At 41.2% G+C, this 13727-nt stretch overlaps 2 protein-coding genes across 2 annotated transcripts in view; both read right to left on the bottom strand.

Moving 5' to 3' along the window:
* Positions 1 to 1002: 1002 nt before the first annotated feature.
* LOC147884581 (pentatricopeptide repeat-containing protein At5g27110-like) lies at positions 1003 to 4920 on the bottom strand. Its single transcript, XM_087397697.1, has one exon. It carries the CDS (start codon positions 3994 to 3996, stop codon positions 1342 to 1344), a length of 2655 nt encoding a protein of 884 aa, XP_087253823.1. The 5' UTR covers positions 3997 to 4920; the 3' UTR covers positions 1003 to 1341.
* Positions 4921 to 12185: 7265 nt separating this feature from the next.
* PIP (proline iminopeptidase) overlaps positions 12186 to 13727 on the bottom strand; it is a 113825-nt gene continuing 112283 nt past the window's right edge. Inside the window, exon 11 of the mRNA XM_087397462.1 lies at positions 12186 to 12230. Within this exon, the coding sequence (XP_087253588.1) occupies positions 12201 to 12230 (30 nt within the window). The 3' untranslated portion in view covers positions 12186 to 12200. The remainder of the gene's footprint in view (positions 12231 to 13727) is intronic.

The raw sequence follows: 13727 nt of genomic DNA, 5'->3' as shown, positions 1-13727 counted from the left end.
TGTAGTCAGACCCTCCATTACATGCTCAGAGGACACAAGCCATGGGCAGTGTGCCGAGACTAATAAAGAAATATGTTACAGCAGGGGCCAGTGTACCCAGTCTTGCATTCTTGACCCTCACACATGTATGCATGCAATGTGTGGATCACTTCTACTTCAATCTTTCAAACTCAGTCAAATAGTCCATGCAGACTAATGAGAAAATAACTACAGCCGTCTTGTCTGTTACATGCCTCGTTTACTTTGTTTCACAGTCCCATCAATGAGTGGAGCTATCTCACTCTTGCACAGCACATTGGTCTATGACCCAATGGAGGGTGATCTGAATGAAAATACTCAACTCAAGCAGTCCAATGCACCTCATTGCTCATAGTCTCAACCAAGATGAGCTCCACTGCATGCACTAGCCCACATCATCCTTTATGGTAGATGACTGATCTAAAGACCAGCATAAAGAATGTCAGAGGTGGGTACCACCACAGATGATGCCACAAGGATAAAGAGAGAATCCATAGCAAAGATGGTGAAAGTTGTATATGATAGTAGCAGAAGTATTGGGACATCATTTAAATAGGTGGTGATGAGCATATGAAGTCCATCCAAAAGAACTCACATAAAGACATCAGAAGCAGATGCACAAAATAATAAAATAAAAAAGTGATGTTCTACCATGGAAGAGAACTGGTAAAAAAACACGTTTGTTATAAAAATGGAGTCACCTGCTGCTGCTAAGTACTTCCTCACATTCATCAAAATCATTCTAGAGCCTGTGGGCTTCCTTTCTGAAAGAAAACCACAAGTTCCTTTAAAAGTTCAAGGACTTTTTTATTTGGGCATAGAAAGAGTTTAAAAAGAGACTTGAGATTTACAGGACAGACAAAGGGGGCAAGTTTACGTCAATGGTTTTAACTAACTTTCACAAATCCAAGAGACCAAGAGACAGCTTACAGATACTTGCATAGCATGCTCAAAGGCAAGGATCTTCCAAACGTTTCTCCATAAAAGTCATGCAAAACACAATCTACTTGCTCAATAGGAGCACGATAAAGTCTGTCAAAGACATGGCTGCTCAAGGTATTGATACACCCTCCAGTCCTGATTTAAGTGTGCTAGAGTACACATACCCATAGAAAGGCCTCACCCACAGTGCTACTGCATCCCCCTTACAAAATCTTCTGCTCAGACCTGGTTTGTTCATCTGCTTTTTAGTAGTTGCATATAATATCAGAGCTACCATGTCCTTGAGCTCATTTATCTTTGTTTGAGTGTCCAGCAAAGCGATGCGCCTTGCTACCATTTTCTAGATCCTGAATCCTTCCCCTATTTCTCATATTTTCCATATCAACCCCTGCCAGCTTCAGCACACATATTTGATAGCATTATGTATGGTGCATAAATTTCTGGATCCAATTCCAACGCCCATACTGATGCTCGGTCTCCTCGCTCGATATCAGCTGGTTGTCTGCAGGCGGCAAGCAATGCCACATATGGCACAGCTGTAGGTTGAAATGGCATGTCATTGACTACATATTCTGCCTGATCCATTAGTCCAGCCCTCCCAAGCAGGTCAATCACACAAACATAATGATCCATGTCAGGTGAGATGCCATAGTCCCTTATCATGGAGGCAAAGCACTGCAAACCCTCATGGACCAAACCACCATGGCTGCATGCAGCAATAATATTAGAAAAAGTGATCTTGTTCGGTATTACTCCTCCTTGCTGCATTTGGTCAAACAGCTTAAGTGTCCCCTTTGCTTGCCCATGCTGAGCAAACACTCCAATCATTGCAGTCCATGAAACCACATCATGCTCAGGCAGTCGATGAAAGACTTTCCACGCATCCTTTAAGCTGCCACACTTGCCATACATACTGACAAGGGCAGACCCCACAGCAATATCTTGTTTGCATCCACTGTCCAGTATGTTGCAATGTAGCCGCCTGCCTTCACTGAGGGCTAAGTGGCTGGAACATGCACCAATGATGCAGAGAAAGGTGACCTGGTTTGGTAAGAGTCCTTCCCCCTGCATTTGCTCAAGTAGTTGGACAGCTTCCTTCAGCTGTCCATGTTGACAGTACCCTGCAATCATGGAATTCCATGAAAATATGTCCCGCTCGTGTATTCTGTCAAACAACATACGTGCATCCTCCAGGCCTCCACATTTGCCATACATGCTCAGAAGGGCATTTCCGACCATAACCTCTGATGCAAATCCACAGTCTAGAATGCGGGCATTCATCTCCTTGCCTTCACCTATAGCTTCCTTGTTACAGAATGAAGCAAGAATGCTGATGAAGGTAAGCTGGTTCGGCCTAACTCCTTCATCTTTCATTCGATCAAGAAGTTGCATAGCTTCCTTCCCCTGTCCATGCTGAGCATATGCAGCAATCATGGCAGTCCAGGAAACCACATTCCGCTCTGGGATTATGTCAAATGTTTCACAAGCACTCTCCAGGCTGCCACACTTGCTATACATGTTGAGTAGGGCAGTCCCAATGACAACATCTGACTCAAATCCACTAGCCAAAATATGGGTGTGCAGTCTTTTGCCTTCAGCAAGGGCCAAGGGGCTACTACACGCATCAAGAATGCTAACAAAGGTGACAAGATTTGGCAACATTACTCCTTGCTGCATCTCATTAAATAGTTGAAGAGCCTCCTTACCCTGGCCTTGACGAGTGCACGCTGCAATCATTGCATTCCAGGAGACGACATCGCATTCTGGCATTTTATGGAATATATTCTGGGCATCTGTTATGCTCCCACACTTGGCATACATGTTGATGAGGCTGTTCCCAATTATGACATCTCCGTCAGCCCCATTGTGCATGATGTGCCCATGTATCCGCTTGCCCTCAGCAAGGCTCTTCTGACTGGTGCATGCATCAAGAACATTGATGAAGGTAACCTGATTTGGCTGTATTCCTGCCTGCTGCATCTGGTCAAAGAAAGTCAAAGCCTGAATACCATGCTCGTTTTGAGCATATATTGCAATAATGGTGCTCCATGAAACCACATTTCGCTCAGGCATTGTGTCAAATGTCCTAGAGGCTCCCTCCAAGTCGCCGCACTTTCCATACATGTTGACAAGAGCATTCCCCAAAATGACTTCTGATTCCAATCCATTGCTCGATGTGCAGGTATGCACCCGCTCACCTTCACGTAAAGCTGCTTGGGTGGTGCATGCAGCAAGGACACTGACAAAAGTTAAACTATCAGGCAAGACTCCTTCCTCCTGCATTTCTTTGAACAGTCGGAGGGCATCCTCGCTCTGGCCATGCTGGGCGCACATAGAAATCATGGCATTCCAAGATACCGTGTTTCGCTCTGGCATTGTTACAAAGGTCCTCCACGCATCCTTCATGCTGTCACACTTCCCATAGAAGTGTACCAGGGCAGTCCCTACTACAACGTCTAACTGACATCCACTATGCTGGATGAGACTGTGCAGCCGTCTGCCTTGAGCTAGATCTGCCTTACCGGCACATGCTGCAAGAATGCTGACAAGAGTAGCCTTGTTCGGTATCATTAATCCTTCATGTTGCATTTTGTCAAAGGTTTGGAGGGCATCTTTCTTCAGACCATGTTGAGTATAGATTGCAATCATTGCATTCCATGAGACAACATCTCGCACAGCCATTTTTTCAAATGTATCCTCTGCATCATCCAGGCTTCCACACTTGCCATACATGTTAACAATGGCAGTCCCCACCACCACATCTGTCTTAAATTTGCTGCCCTGGATGCGGGCATGTATGTGCTTGCCATCAGCCAGGGCTTCCTGACTCGCATATGCAGAAAAAATGCAGACAAAGGTGACCTTATTAGGCAGCACTCCTTCCTGTTGCATCTGATTGAAGAGCTGGTGGACCTCCTGCCTTAGCCCTTGCCGTGCATGTGCTCTCAGAATGAAATTCCAAGACACCACATTCTGCCGCTGCAATCTGGTGAACAATGCCAATGCATCCTCCAGAGCTCCACCTTTGCCATGCATCTGTGGAAAAGGTGGCAGCTTAAACGACGTTTAGCTGGACACTTTGAATGATATACAGTACCTGCCATAATACAGAGTGGAATCGCCTAGACCGTCTAACTGATCATAGTCCTACTCCACATTTTTGGGCAGGCTTGTCACATCAAGTTCATTTCCCAGCCACAGCTTTCCGTACAAAAAGTTGAATCCTGCTGCTGATGGAAAGCTGTTCATGCACTACCTTGAGCCCTCAATAGTGGTGACCCACCACAGCACTCAAAGGCTTCGTTTTATCCTGCTTCTAGGAGCTCTTTGTCAGCCCACGTGGCATCCACCTTGCTTACTACAAGCAACCATTTAGAAGACTGCTATCTTCTCCTCCCTTCGTTTATTCTCTCATTATACTGGTCTCACTTTTGCGGATCTCAATGGGCTATATAAATTCTTTCGCTCATAATTTCACTTCGTTTTCATTTTCAACGCCATTTTTCATTTAGTGTTAAAGTCAAGCCCCCACTTGTGACATTTATTTAGTTTTTGCCTTTCCCTCTTCACGTTACCTTCCCCTTCGCCTTCTTTGATATCTCCTCGCTAGGGTTATTGTGGTATTTGCCACTTAATTTATTTTGGGAGAAAGTACAAGGGAACCGCCCTGCATGGACACTAATTTAAGGCACATTTCTTGGCCCCGATTTAATCGCTCTTTAATGCCACCTTCCCCCTAGCAGGGTCTACGTTCAAGAAATGAAGGTGGGTAGTGGAAAACCTTGTCCCTTTGTTTGTCTTCAAATCGACCGTATCCGCATCATGAATCTTTTATTCACGTGTCCATTCTCCCTGCTCTAACACGCAGGATGTAAATTTGGGCACCATCGCTGACGTGAAGAAAGCCAAGACACGATCGCAGTAACGTGACGAGAAAGGAAGACAGTATGAGTTTATGAATTGCAATTGATTTTGATTCACCCAAGAGCTCCCAGTTGTAATGTCTCTGCAAGATACTCGAGAATGATGAAGGCAGCTCTGATGAGTTGATGAGTTTTTCTCAAATATGCAAGGTGGTAAGCAATGTCATATATAGGTAGAGGAGGAAAAAATTTTCGACGTCAGCAGGGCCTTCACTCGGTCATCAGATGTCGACACTTAGGATCGAACTCAACACACCAACAAGTGTGCTCACCAAGAGAGACTAGAGGGAAGGGCTTTCATTGGGTCATTAATTGGGATAGGTCATTAATTGGGACGAGTACTGAACCCGTGCTTTGCACATGCAAAGATGCATGACCATCCTCAACCACTCCCCATTTGAAGGTGGATCTTTGATTCTTAAAATTTTGGCTAAGTCTTAACCCATGGCTCTGAGACCTTTCATCTCCTCCTTCCTCCCGAAGGCGACCTTCCATCTCCTCCATTCCATTGACCTTCTATCTCCTCCGTGTCCCTAAAGCTGCCTCTTGTCTTTCCACCTCCTCCCCAAAGCCTTCCTCTTGTCTTTCCACCTCCTTCCCCCTCCAAGCCTCCATCCAAGAGCTCCTTCTTTGTGACACGTGGCAGGCTCTTCTCCTCCAAGCAGCATGCCACGTGTCCCTTCTTTTTTTTGTGTCCGTGGTTAATAGGTTAAAGATAGAACTCCACACATCACCAAGTGTGGTCACCAAGACCAAAGAAATGTTGGCCGGGATCAATTTCTTTGGTCGGGATCTAGACATTTCACACACTGAGAGGAGAGAGCTCAAAAGGACCACATGCATTTTCACTAACTCAAAGGATTATGGGATCAATTTCTTTGGTCGGGATCAGACATATCACACACTGAGGGGAGAGAGCTCAAAAGGACCACATGTATTTTCACTAACTCAAATGATAATCCTATCCATCGGTTATTACAACCCACCAAACATTAACTGGCAACACATTTCTCCCATTGGCTATGTTGGTGGTGTTGCAGGTGCATTTAATTGAGTAAAGAAGCTCTCAAGCTTGTAGAGGCCATCCTATTGGCTACAGGAGCATTTAATACATAGAGAAGCTGCTTCTTCAAGATAGCTCCTCCTTTATACTTCCCTCTGTCAGACGAACTATTTCCCCCTTCTTCTTATTGCCAGAGCAACTCGTGTGCGTAGAGTGCGACTCAAGTGCACTTATATCTAAACTGTCAATTCAACAAAGTTTATGCAAGAAGTTTTTGATTCTTTGTCTATACTCTCTGTTCTCTCTTTGCAATTCATTTCTAAATTTGAGATCCCCTTGCCCCCACACACCCCTCGCACCCATTCACAATGAAGCAATGATCACCTAGCCTTTTGGGAACGACACTCTATTCTGCACACCTAGAGCGAAAGCAAAGAGCAAAGCATGATGGCGCGAATCAAAGCACCAATAGGCAAGACCATAATTTTGGCCTCAATAATGAAACTCCTAGAAGTAGCATGGTGGCAAACAAATAAATCTCTATGGTGGTAGTGAAGGATATGACAAAGAGTAGTATGATGTGCAATAAAAGACATGACAAGATTATGAAAGTTTAGACCTTAGAATACAAACAAGAGCAAAATAAATCAATGAGCCAAAGCCCTTAAGAGCAAGCATTTGAGTGCAACAAGCAAAAGCAAACACTTGATTACCCATGGGCAATGAAATAAGACATTGGCAATAAAAGAAAAAGTCCTACTTTTTGAAGATAAATGCATTAGACTAAAGGGAAAATTTAAACCACAGTAGCATCCTTGGGAGAGGCAAGACAATATGCTACTTGTAATGGTCAATGGTAGTGAAGTCAAACCTTACTACTTGAGCTACACTCAAGTCAAAAGGCCACTATAACGTAGTTTGAGATGAAGTTTTAAAGAAATGCAGCACAAAGTTAACCCATTGTGATTTTAGGTGAAGGCTTGTCAATTTAGATGAATCAATAGGAAGGAGGGCGATAATTTCCAAAAAGGGAGGGCAATAATTGAAGGGAAGCAACATAAAAAGGGGAGGGTGGGGAAAGTGGTCCCATCCATATTCAAATTTATTTCTATCCTATTCCCTTCCCACCATGTGCTAAGAGTCAAAAGAAGTAGATATGGTTTAGGTGGGAGAAGACACATGGCATCATTTCATGTGTTTATGATGTGGGGACAATAATATATTTCATCATTCCATGCTTTGAAATCCCTACAGAAAAAGGGATCCCATTTTGGCTCTAAGGGCCTTAGCACATGGATGGGGCTAGCATGGGTTTAGGATGGGAATCTTTTTGTCATCATTACTCCCATCCTACACAAGTGGTCTAGGATGGATTTAGAATGGGAATAGCCACTTTTTCTCCCATCCTAGACCATGGCCTCTACACCTTGGCAGCAAGAATGGGTTTCCCTTTTTCAGGGATTCAAAAACATGGAAGGACGACATGTGTCCTTGTCCCCACGTGGTCCCCACCTCCTAAACACATGAAATGATGCCATTTGTCCTCTTCCTCCTAAACCCATCCCTAGTTCTTTTTTTGTTAGCACATGGTGGGATGGGAATAGGATAGAAATATTCATAGGACCCACCTTGGACCACCTTTTCCCATTCCCATCCTATTTTGTCCCATGTGCTAAGCCCCTAAGGGTCTCGATGAGAGAAAAAGTGGCTATTCCCATCCTAAATCTATCCTAGTACACTTGGTTTAGGATGGGACTAATGTTGACAACTAGACTCCCATTCTAAAATCATGCTAGTCCCATTCCTATGCTAAGGCTCTAAGTGATACTATCGAGACTTCCACAAGAAGTGCCTATGGAATCTATTGGCAAAATCTCTCTATGACTTTCAACCATATTCCTCTATGGCCGCTCCATGTGCCTCTATCGTTGGCTCCTTTACTCTCAGGTCTTACAACATCTCAATCTATTTGACTCAAAAATCTAGCCACGGCTCAATTTTCACTTTGTTTTGTCCTTCACCTTGGCCTTCTCTTTGCCTTTCGCTTAATTGTTGAATACCTTTGCCTTGGGGGTTTAACAATGTGCACATCATTGGGAAAAGAGAGCTTATTTTTCTAGCAAGTATATCCCCTCCCCCCAACTCCGACAAGTCATACACATACCAAAAAACAAAATGACTAGCAAATAGATTCTACTCTCATTTATATCCTCTCAAATCAATAGAAAATACCAAAAAACAAAGTGCCTAGCAAACAAAAACATTTGTGAGAATAAGACCTATTCTTCAAGCTAATATTTCTTTTATCTTCTTCTTTTATGAATCGTTGATACTATGTATGTGGTAGACTACTGTTTGGCAAATTATTCTACCATGTGCATGGCACGATGGGAAAAGATGGAGGAGAAACTAATAACAAAAATAAAATAGGATATCTATAGAAAATAGTTTCTTCTCTATCTCCCCACCCCCCACCTTACCTATTGCTTTGTGTGATGCCAAGGTAAAAGAGATGAGGATCTATTTGTCTGGCCAATAGTTTTTTATTGTGCGCCCGTTGCACTTTGGGAAAATAATACCTAAAGAAATCAAATAGTTTCTACTAGTTTTCATCCTTTTCAAATTTGTTCCCCACTCATAAAGAATAGTGCTCTTGCTTTTTTTCCCCTTTTTAAATTAACGCCCCACTCATAAAGAACAACTATCAAACACTTGATCATCATCGATCTGCATGCATGACAAAGGATTAACTGCCTAGGACATGGTTCTCCTCTCTTTTATTCTCTTGGGGGTCAAAAGCAAGGGAAACTATTACATACAAGTCTTTTACCAAAAAACCATGCACATACCGAGTAGTACTATACGTGATACCAACATAGAGGGATTTGGGGGGTAGGATGGGTTGAAGTGCAGGAAAACTTTATTCACCATGCCGTTCATTATCACATGCAGTACTTTATGCATGAGTGGACATGGTAATGCATTTTGTTCATTTAATTGAAACATTAAGAAGATCTCTTCATGGATAGCAATTCAACAATGGTTTAAAATTTCCATAAGGGAATATCTTACAAATGAAATTGAATTGCAAAATAAGGAAGAAAACTACAAAGCATATGCAATCATAATAATTGCTTATCACACATGATATGGGTCCCAAATGGGGGGACATCAGCACAAAAGGAGACTTTTATTAAATTGCCAAGGATACATCCACTTAGAGACCTTCATCATAATTAAGGCACCATTAGAAAACACCATCATGCTTTCATTCATTCCCATATCCACACTTTCCTCTATTCATAAGGCGAGCCAACAAGACAGATTCCAAGATCTAACATCTCAACAAATTAGTTTCAGTCTCAACACACAAGGGAAGTTCAACATGTTCATCATCAATCAAGTTGCATAAACACATAAGAGAAAAACATGGAGTAAGGGGCATTTCTCACCCTTCTTTAGATGAAACCATTCCATCACATTCAAGGAGGAAAAGGGGGGAAAAAACATCTCTCACATCATGAAGATTGTCCTCCTAAACTAAGTCCTAACTTCCTAGTTAGAATTCATGTAAACATGAATAAAAACCACAACTAACAAGGTAGATCCATCATCTTAGCCCATAGATCCTGCAGATGGTGTCATCTCATGGGGGATAAGGTGAAGCAGCATCTCCCAAGTCTTGTATGTGGAGCCTAATATTTTCTTTTGGAGATTGTTTTTTGCCGTGCTTTGGACCCAAGAATGTTTATATATGAAGGGGTGGTAGGGTGGGGCAACACCCCCCCTAGGACTATCGGCTGGGGGTTCTAAGGGGGGTCGGCGACATGCATTAGGCCCCCCTTGGGGAGGGTTCAAGGGCGGCATCCCCGAAGCCAATAATACATGAAAATTGGTCCATGAGTTGTGTGGTCAAAATTGTAAGATAAGGGCATGGCTTACATAGCAGGAGAGCATTGGGTATACTACTTGTATCTTGTATCTGGGATAAGAAAAACGTAGGACTAGTTTTCTCTATGGACGTAGCCCACACTGAGTGAACCACATATATCGGTGTCTCTCTTTCTCTTCCATTCTCTGCGCTTTTTGTATATTTTATTCTACACATTCCGCTTCTCATGTTGTTGCTCCATTATCCCGTTGTTCCTAACACAAAGGAGGGGTAACCTACTTCTAGCTTTCTTCTCACACCCAAGTTTAGGCCACCATATCTTGGTCATTTGGACTCTATTTCAAGTGCCCTTTTGTCCCACACTTTAGCCACACAAAGTTAAACACTTTGGCATATTTTTCATGCTATTTTGACAATTTTTAAATGTCATTATTATGATCAATGTAAGCACCATTTATGAACACGCTATGAGAAGGCATTTTGAGCTTCTTCTTATGAAGTTCTTACTCAAAACTTAATGAGATCTTCACCCATGTGTCTAGCACAAGTTGATATTTTTCATGCACATTTTGAAAGTTTTGGCACATAGTACTTGCATATTATGTCTATATGAATTAGCTTTTATGCCTAATACTTAGAATCAAAGTAATGTCACAATTATGTTGCACATGGTGTACACCTAAACATCACATGGAATTCAAAAAAAGGTTCGTACATAAAAGAAAAATGCAAAAATACATGCAAGTCTCGACTCACTATAGTAGTCATAAAACAATAACTCACATGATTGAAAGCATCCAAATGCATGAAGGCACTAGTCAACTCAGTCATCAACCATCGAGTGGCAAATATTTTTAGCAATCAAGAAAATCTTGGAACAAGGGTGACACAATCTTATACAAGAGACATAAAAAAGAAGCAATCAACATCATAGTGTCTTTGACAAAGTAGTCAAAATAGAATTGGAACATCTGATAAAAAAAAAATTGCAAACAAATTTAGTGTGGCAACGTGCAAGATACACGCATCAATGTACAAGGACATAGCATCTAACTAGACAAAGAATTGCAACATTTTCCTAGCAATGGCAACGTAACAAAAAGACAAGTTGACAAATAGCCAAGCGTACATTAAGGAAGAGTACCAATAAACACAAGAAGTAGCAACTACAAAAAGAACAACCAACAAAAGAGGAACTTTTAACAAGGAGAAATAAATAGTATCAACCTACTACATGATACATGACAAAGAAACATCATCCTACTACATGACAAAGTATCCTTCTACAAAGTTAAGAAGCAAAACAAACATCGACAAAAGAAGGACACAGAGCATTCATGATGTTCTTCATTAAATTTGATACCAAGATCTTCCGAAGAGGATACAAGTCGTAATGAGCACTAACTAGCATACTGCTCTCTCTCTTTGGACTTACTTGCATTCAAAAACTTGTTCTACTTGGATCACACATGTATCGATATGATCACACAAATCAAACTCTTATCATTTAGATCGATTTGTTGGTCAAGCTCATATTTCAAAACAGAATTCTACACTATTGATTACCAAGGTTATGCATTCTTTACCAATTCATAGTAATGCATATGCCCATACATGAACTTGCTAATGCATACACAATATGCTTATGTGATGCGCACAAGATTCTTCATTCCAACATGCTAGAATGCTTATGCCAACTGTGGACTTAAGCATTGGTCTTCAAGGTCTTTCTACTCATTCATAGATTGAATCACTTGAGATCAAAAATTGCAACTAATAGTTATGCACTTTAGATCGCCACAATCACTAGTACCAGCTTCTAAGTTTAGCCTCAAATCCACTGGTACCCATGCATTTTGAATCTGGTGTTGACTTTCAATCAATACTCCTAGCACAAATCAAGTGGAATGATTGTAATGTGAACTTGAAGATACACCTTGGTCAGCCAAGAAATATGCACAATCCATGTGACAAACATCAAAAATAGGAGGTATAGGGTCATTCAAGTCTGGGTCTTTAAATTACAAAACCAATAACTACCATAGTTGGGGATTTGGGTCTTCATCTCTTCATTGCAAGGTTAGTAGAGATATTGTTGCCAATAGTTCAGTACTAAAGGGGAAGAACCTACTGGGTCAACAACACATTTCCAAGACTATTTAATTTGTTCTTAGATAGGTTTGGCACATGTGGACATCCATGTTGCAATCAACACCAACAAGCATCTTGTAGAATCTAAGAGTAGAATCTAAGAGTAGAAGGGCCTTAGATGGAATCCAGTAATGGGATTCAAGGGCTTCACTCCATCTTATGTGACAAGCTTAGAAATTCTAGAGCCAATTTTTACAACACCCGAATCTTATGTGGCTTTGGCAACCCTTGGATCTTGTGCATCTCATGTGTCTTTGGCAACCTCTAGATCTTATGCATTTTGGGCAACACTTTGCCAGAGCTACAAAAGTATAAAATGTTTATAGGAAATCCATCATAACTATAGGAATGAATTGTGTACAAAAGAAAAGAGTATTCTAAAATGAATGAGAAGAAGACATGATCATCTAAAGCATATTGGCACAAATGTTTATATAAAATTCTTAGAAACATTATAGGAATGAGGAAGAAAATAAAATTTTGAAAACAATGAGGACGAGGCATGTTGTACAGTACTTCTAACAATATCTTGGCACAAAGCTTGAACATAATATCTAAAGGCAAAACAACATGGGTCAATTTTGCAATAAATGAATGTGATGCTATATCAACAATGACGTATCTTGTGGTCCCATACGTCAATTCTTGCATTATGGGGAGGTTGTTATTGCACTTTAACATGATAATTAGCTTAGTCATGGTAATGAGGCATGATCTTTTGCACAATCTTAAGGATTCATCATCTCTCCATTAACATCAACACAATGTGGTAGATCCTTTAGAAAGAAGGAGTGTATGTAGCTAGTGAACATGGGCCCTAAATTGACATCTTGTAAGAATTTAATCAAAAATTCTAATCTAGTTAGTCATGGGCCTTATGAAAATGCATTTCAATTAAGTGAAGTCATGGTTGGAACTTGGTATCCTTACATACTCACATCACAACTGTCCCCCATTGATTTATGATGACTTTAGCTCCATTATCACCCTCACTATGATTGTTGATAGGTGATTGATTGACACGACTTTCCTCTATAGCCCACAATGGGGGAAACTAGAGGCCTAGACTCTCGGATTTAGCATTGGTTGCTCTAGCTATGGGCCCTATTGATCCACCACTAGTCTCTTCTCGCATGGCTTTCCTCTTTAGCCCACAATGTGAGAAACTAGATTCCCTATTGATCCACCACTAGTCTCTTCTCACATAACTTCCTCTTCTCACATGGCTTTCCTCTTTAGCCCGCAATGTGAGAAACTAGATTGCCTAGAATTTAGTATGTAACATTGGTTGGTCCGGCTGTAAACCCTATTGATACACCACTAGTCTCTTCTCACATGGCATCATGCAATGCTTCTAACCATGGCTCAAGTGTAAATATTTATCCTCCTTGTGCATGGCATCAATAGCTAGAATAGTTGCCTTCATCTTTGTTAGAGAAATGACTAAGAGTTGTGTTGGTGTATAATCCAAAAAGGATTCTTGAGAAATAGTCTCAAGGTAAAATGGGCATATAGAGTATTCTATGTGAGCTAGATCCACTGGCACAACTCATGGAAATACTTCTATGTTTGAAATAGAAAATCCTAAATGTGTAGCCCGAGTCAATAGAAATACCGAGACGTCACGGCCTCCAAAATTACAAAAGAATCTAAAAAAATTGTTGGTCTCTTGACTAAGCCTTAGGTACAAATATGAAATACAGCCCAGGTCAGAATCTCTTTAGACAAGTACCATTATCCATTTAGGCTTTGCTGATAAACAAATTAATATAGCAATTGATAATTGTTATTAGCATTT

Source organism: Dipteris shenzhenensis, chromosome 26, assembly GCF_047967505.1.
Source record: "Dipteris shenzhenensis isolate YYH24624 ecotype China chromosome 26, Dip_SZ_1.0, whole genome shotgun sequence".
In the NCBI taxonomy this organism is placed as follows: Eukaryota; Viridiplantae; Streptophyta; class Polypodiopsida; order Gleicheniales; family Dipteridaceae; genus Dipteris; species Dipteris shenzhenensis.
This window is presented reverse-complemented; position numbering and strand designations above follow the sequence as displayed.

Excerpts from the sequence above, each read along its gene's own strand:
- LOC147884581 (XM_087397697.1), bottom strand. The coding sequence starts at position 3,996 with ATGCATGGCAAAGGTGGAGCTCTGGAGGATGCATTGGCATTGTTCACC.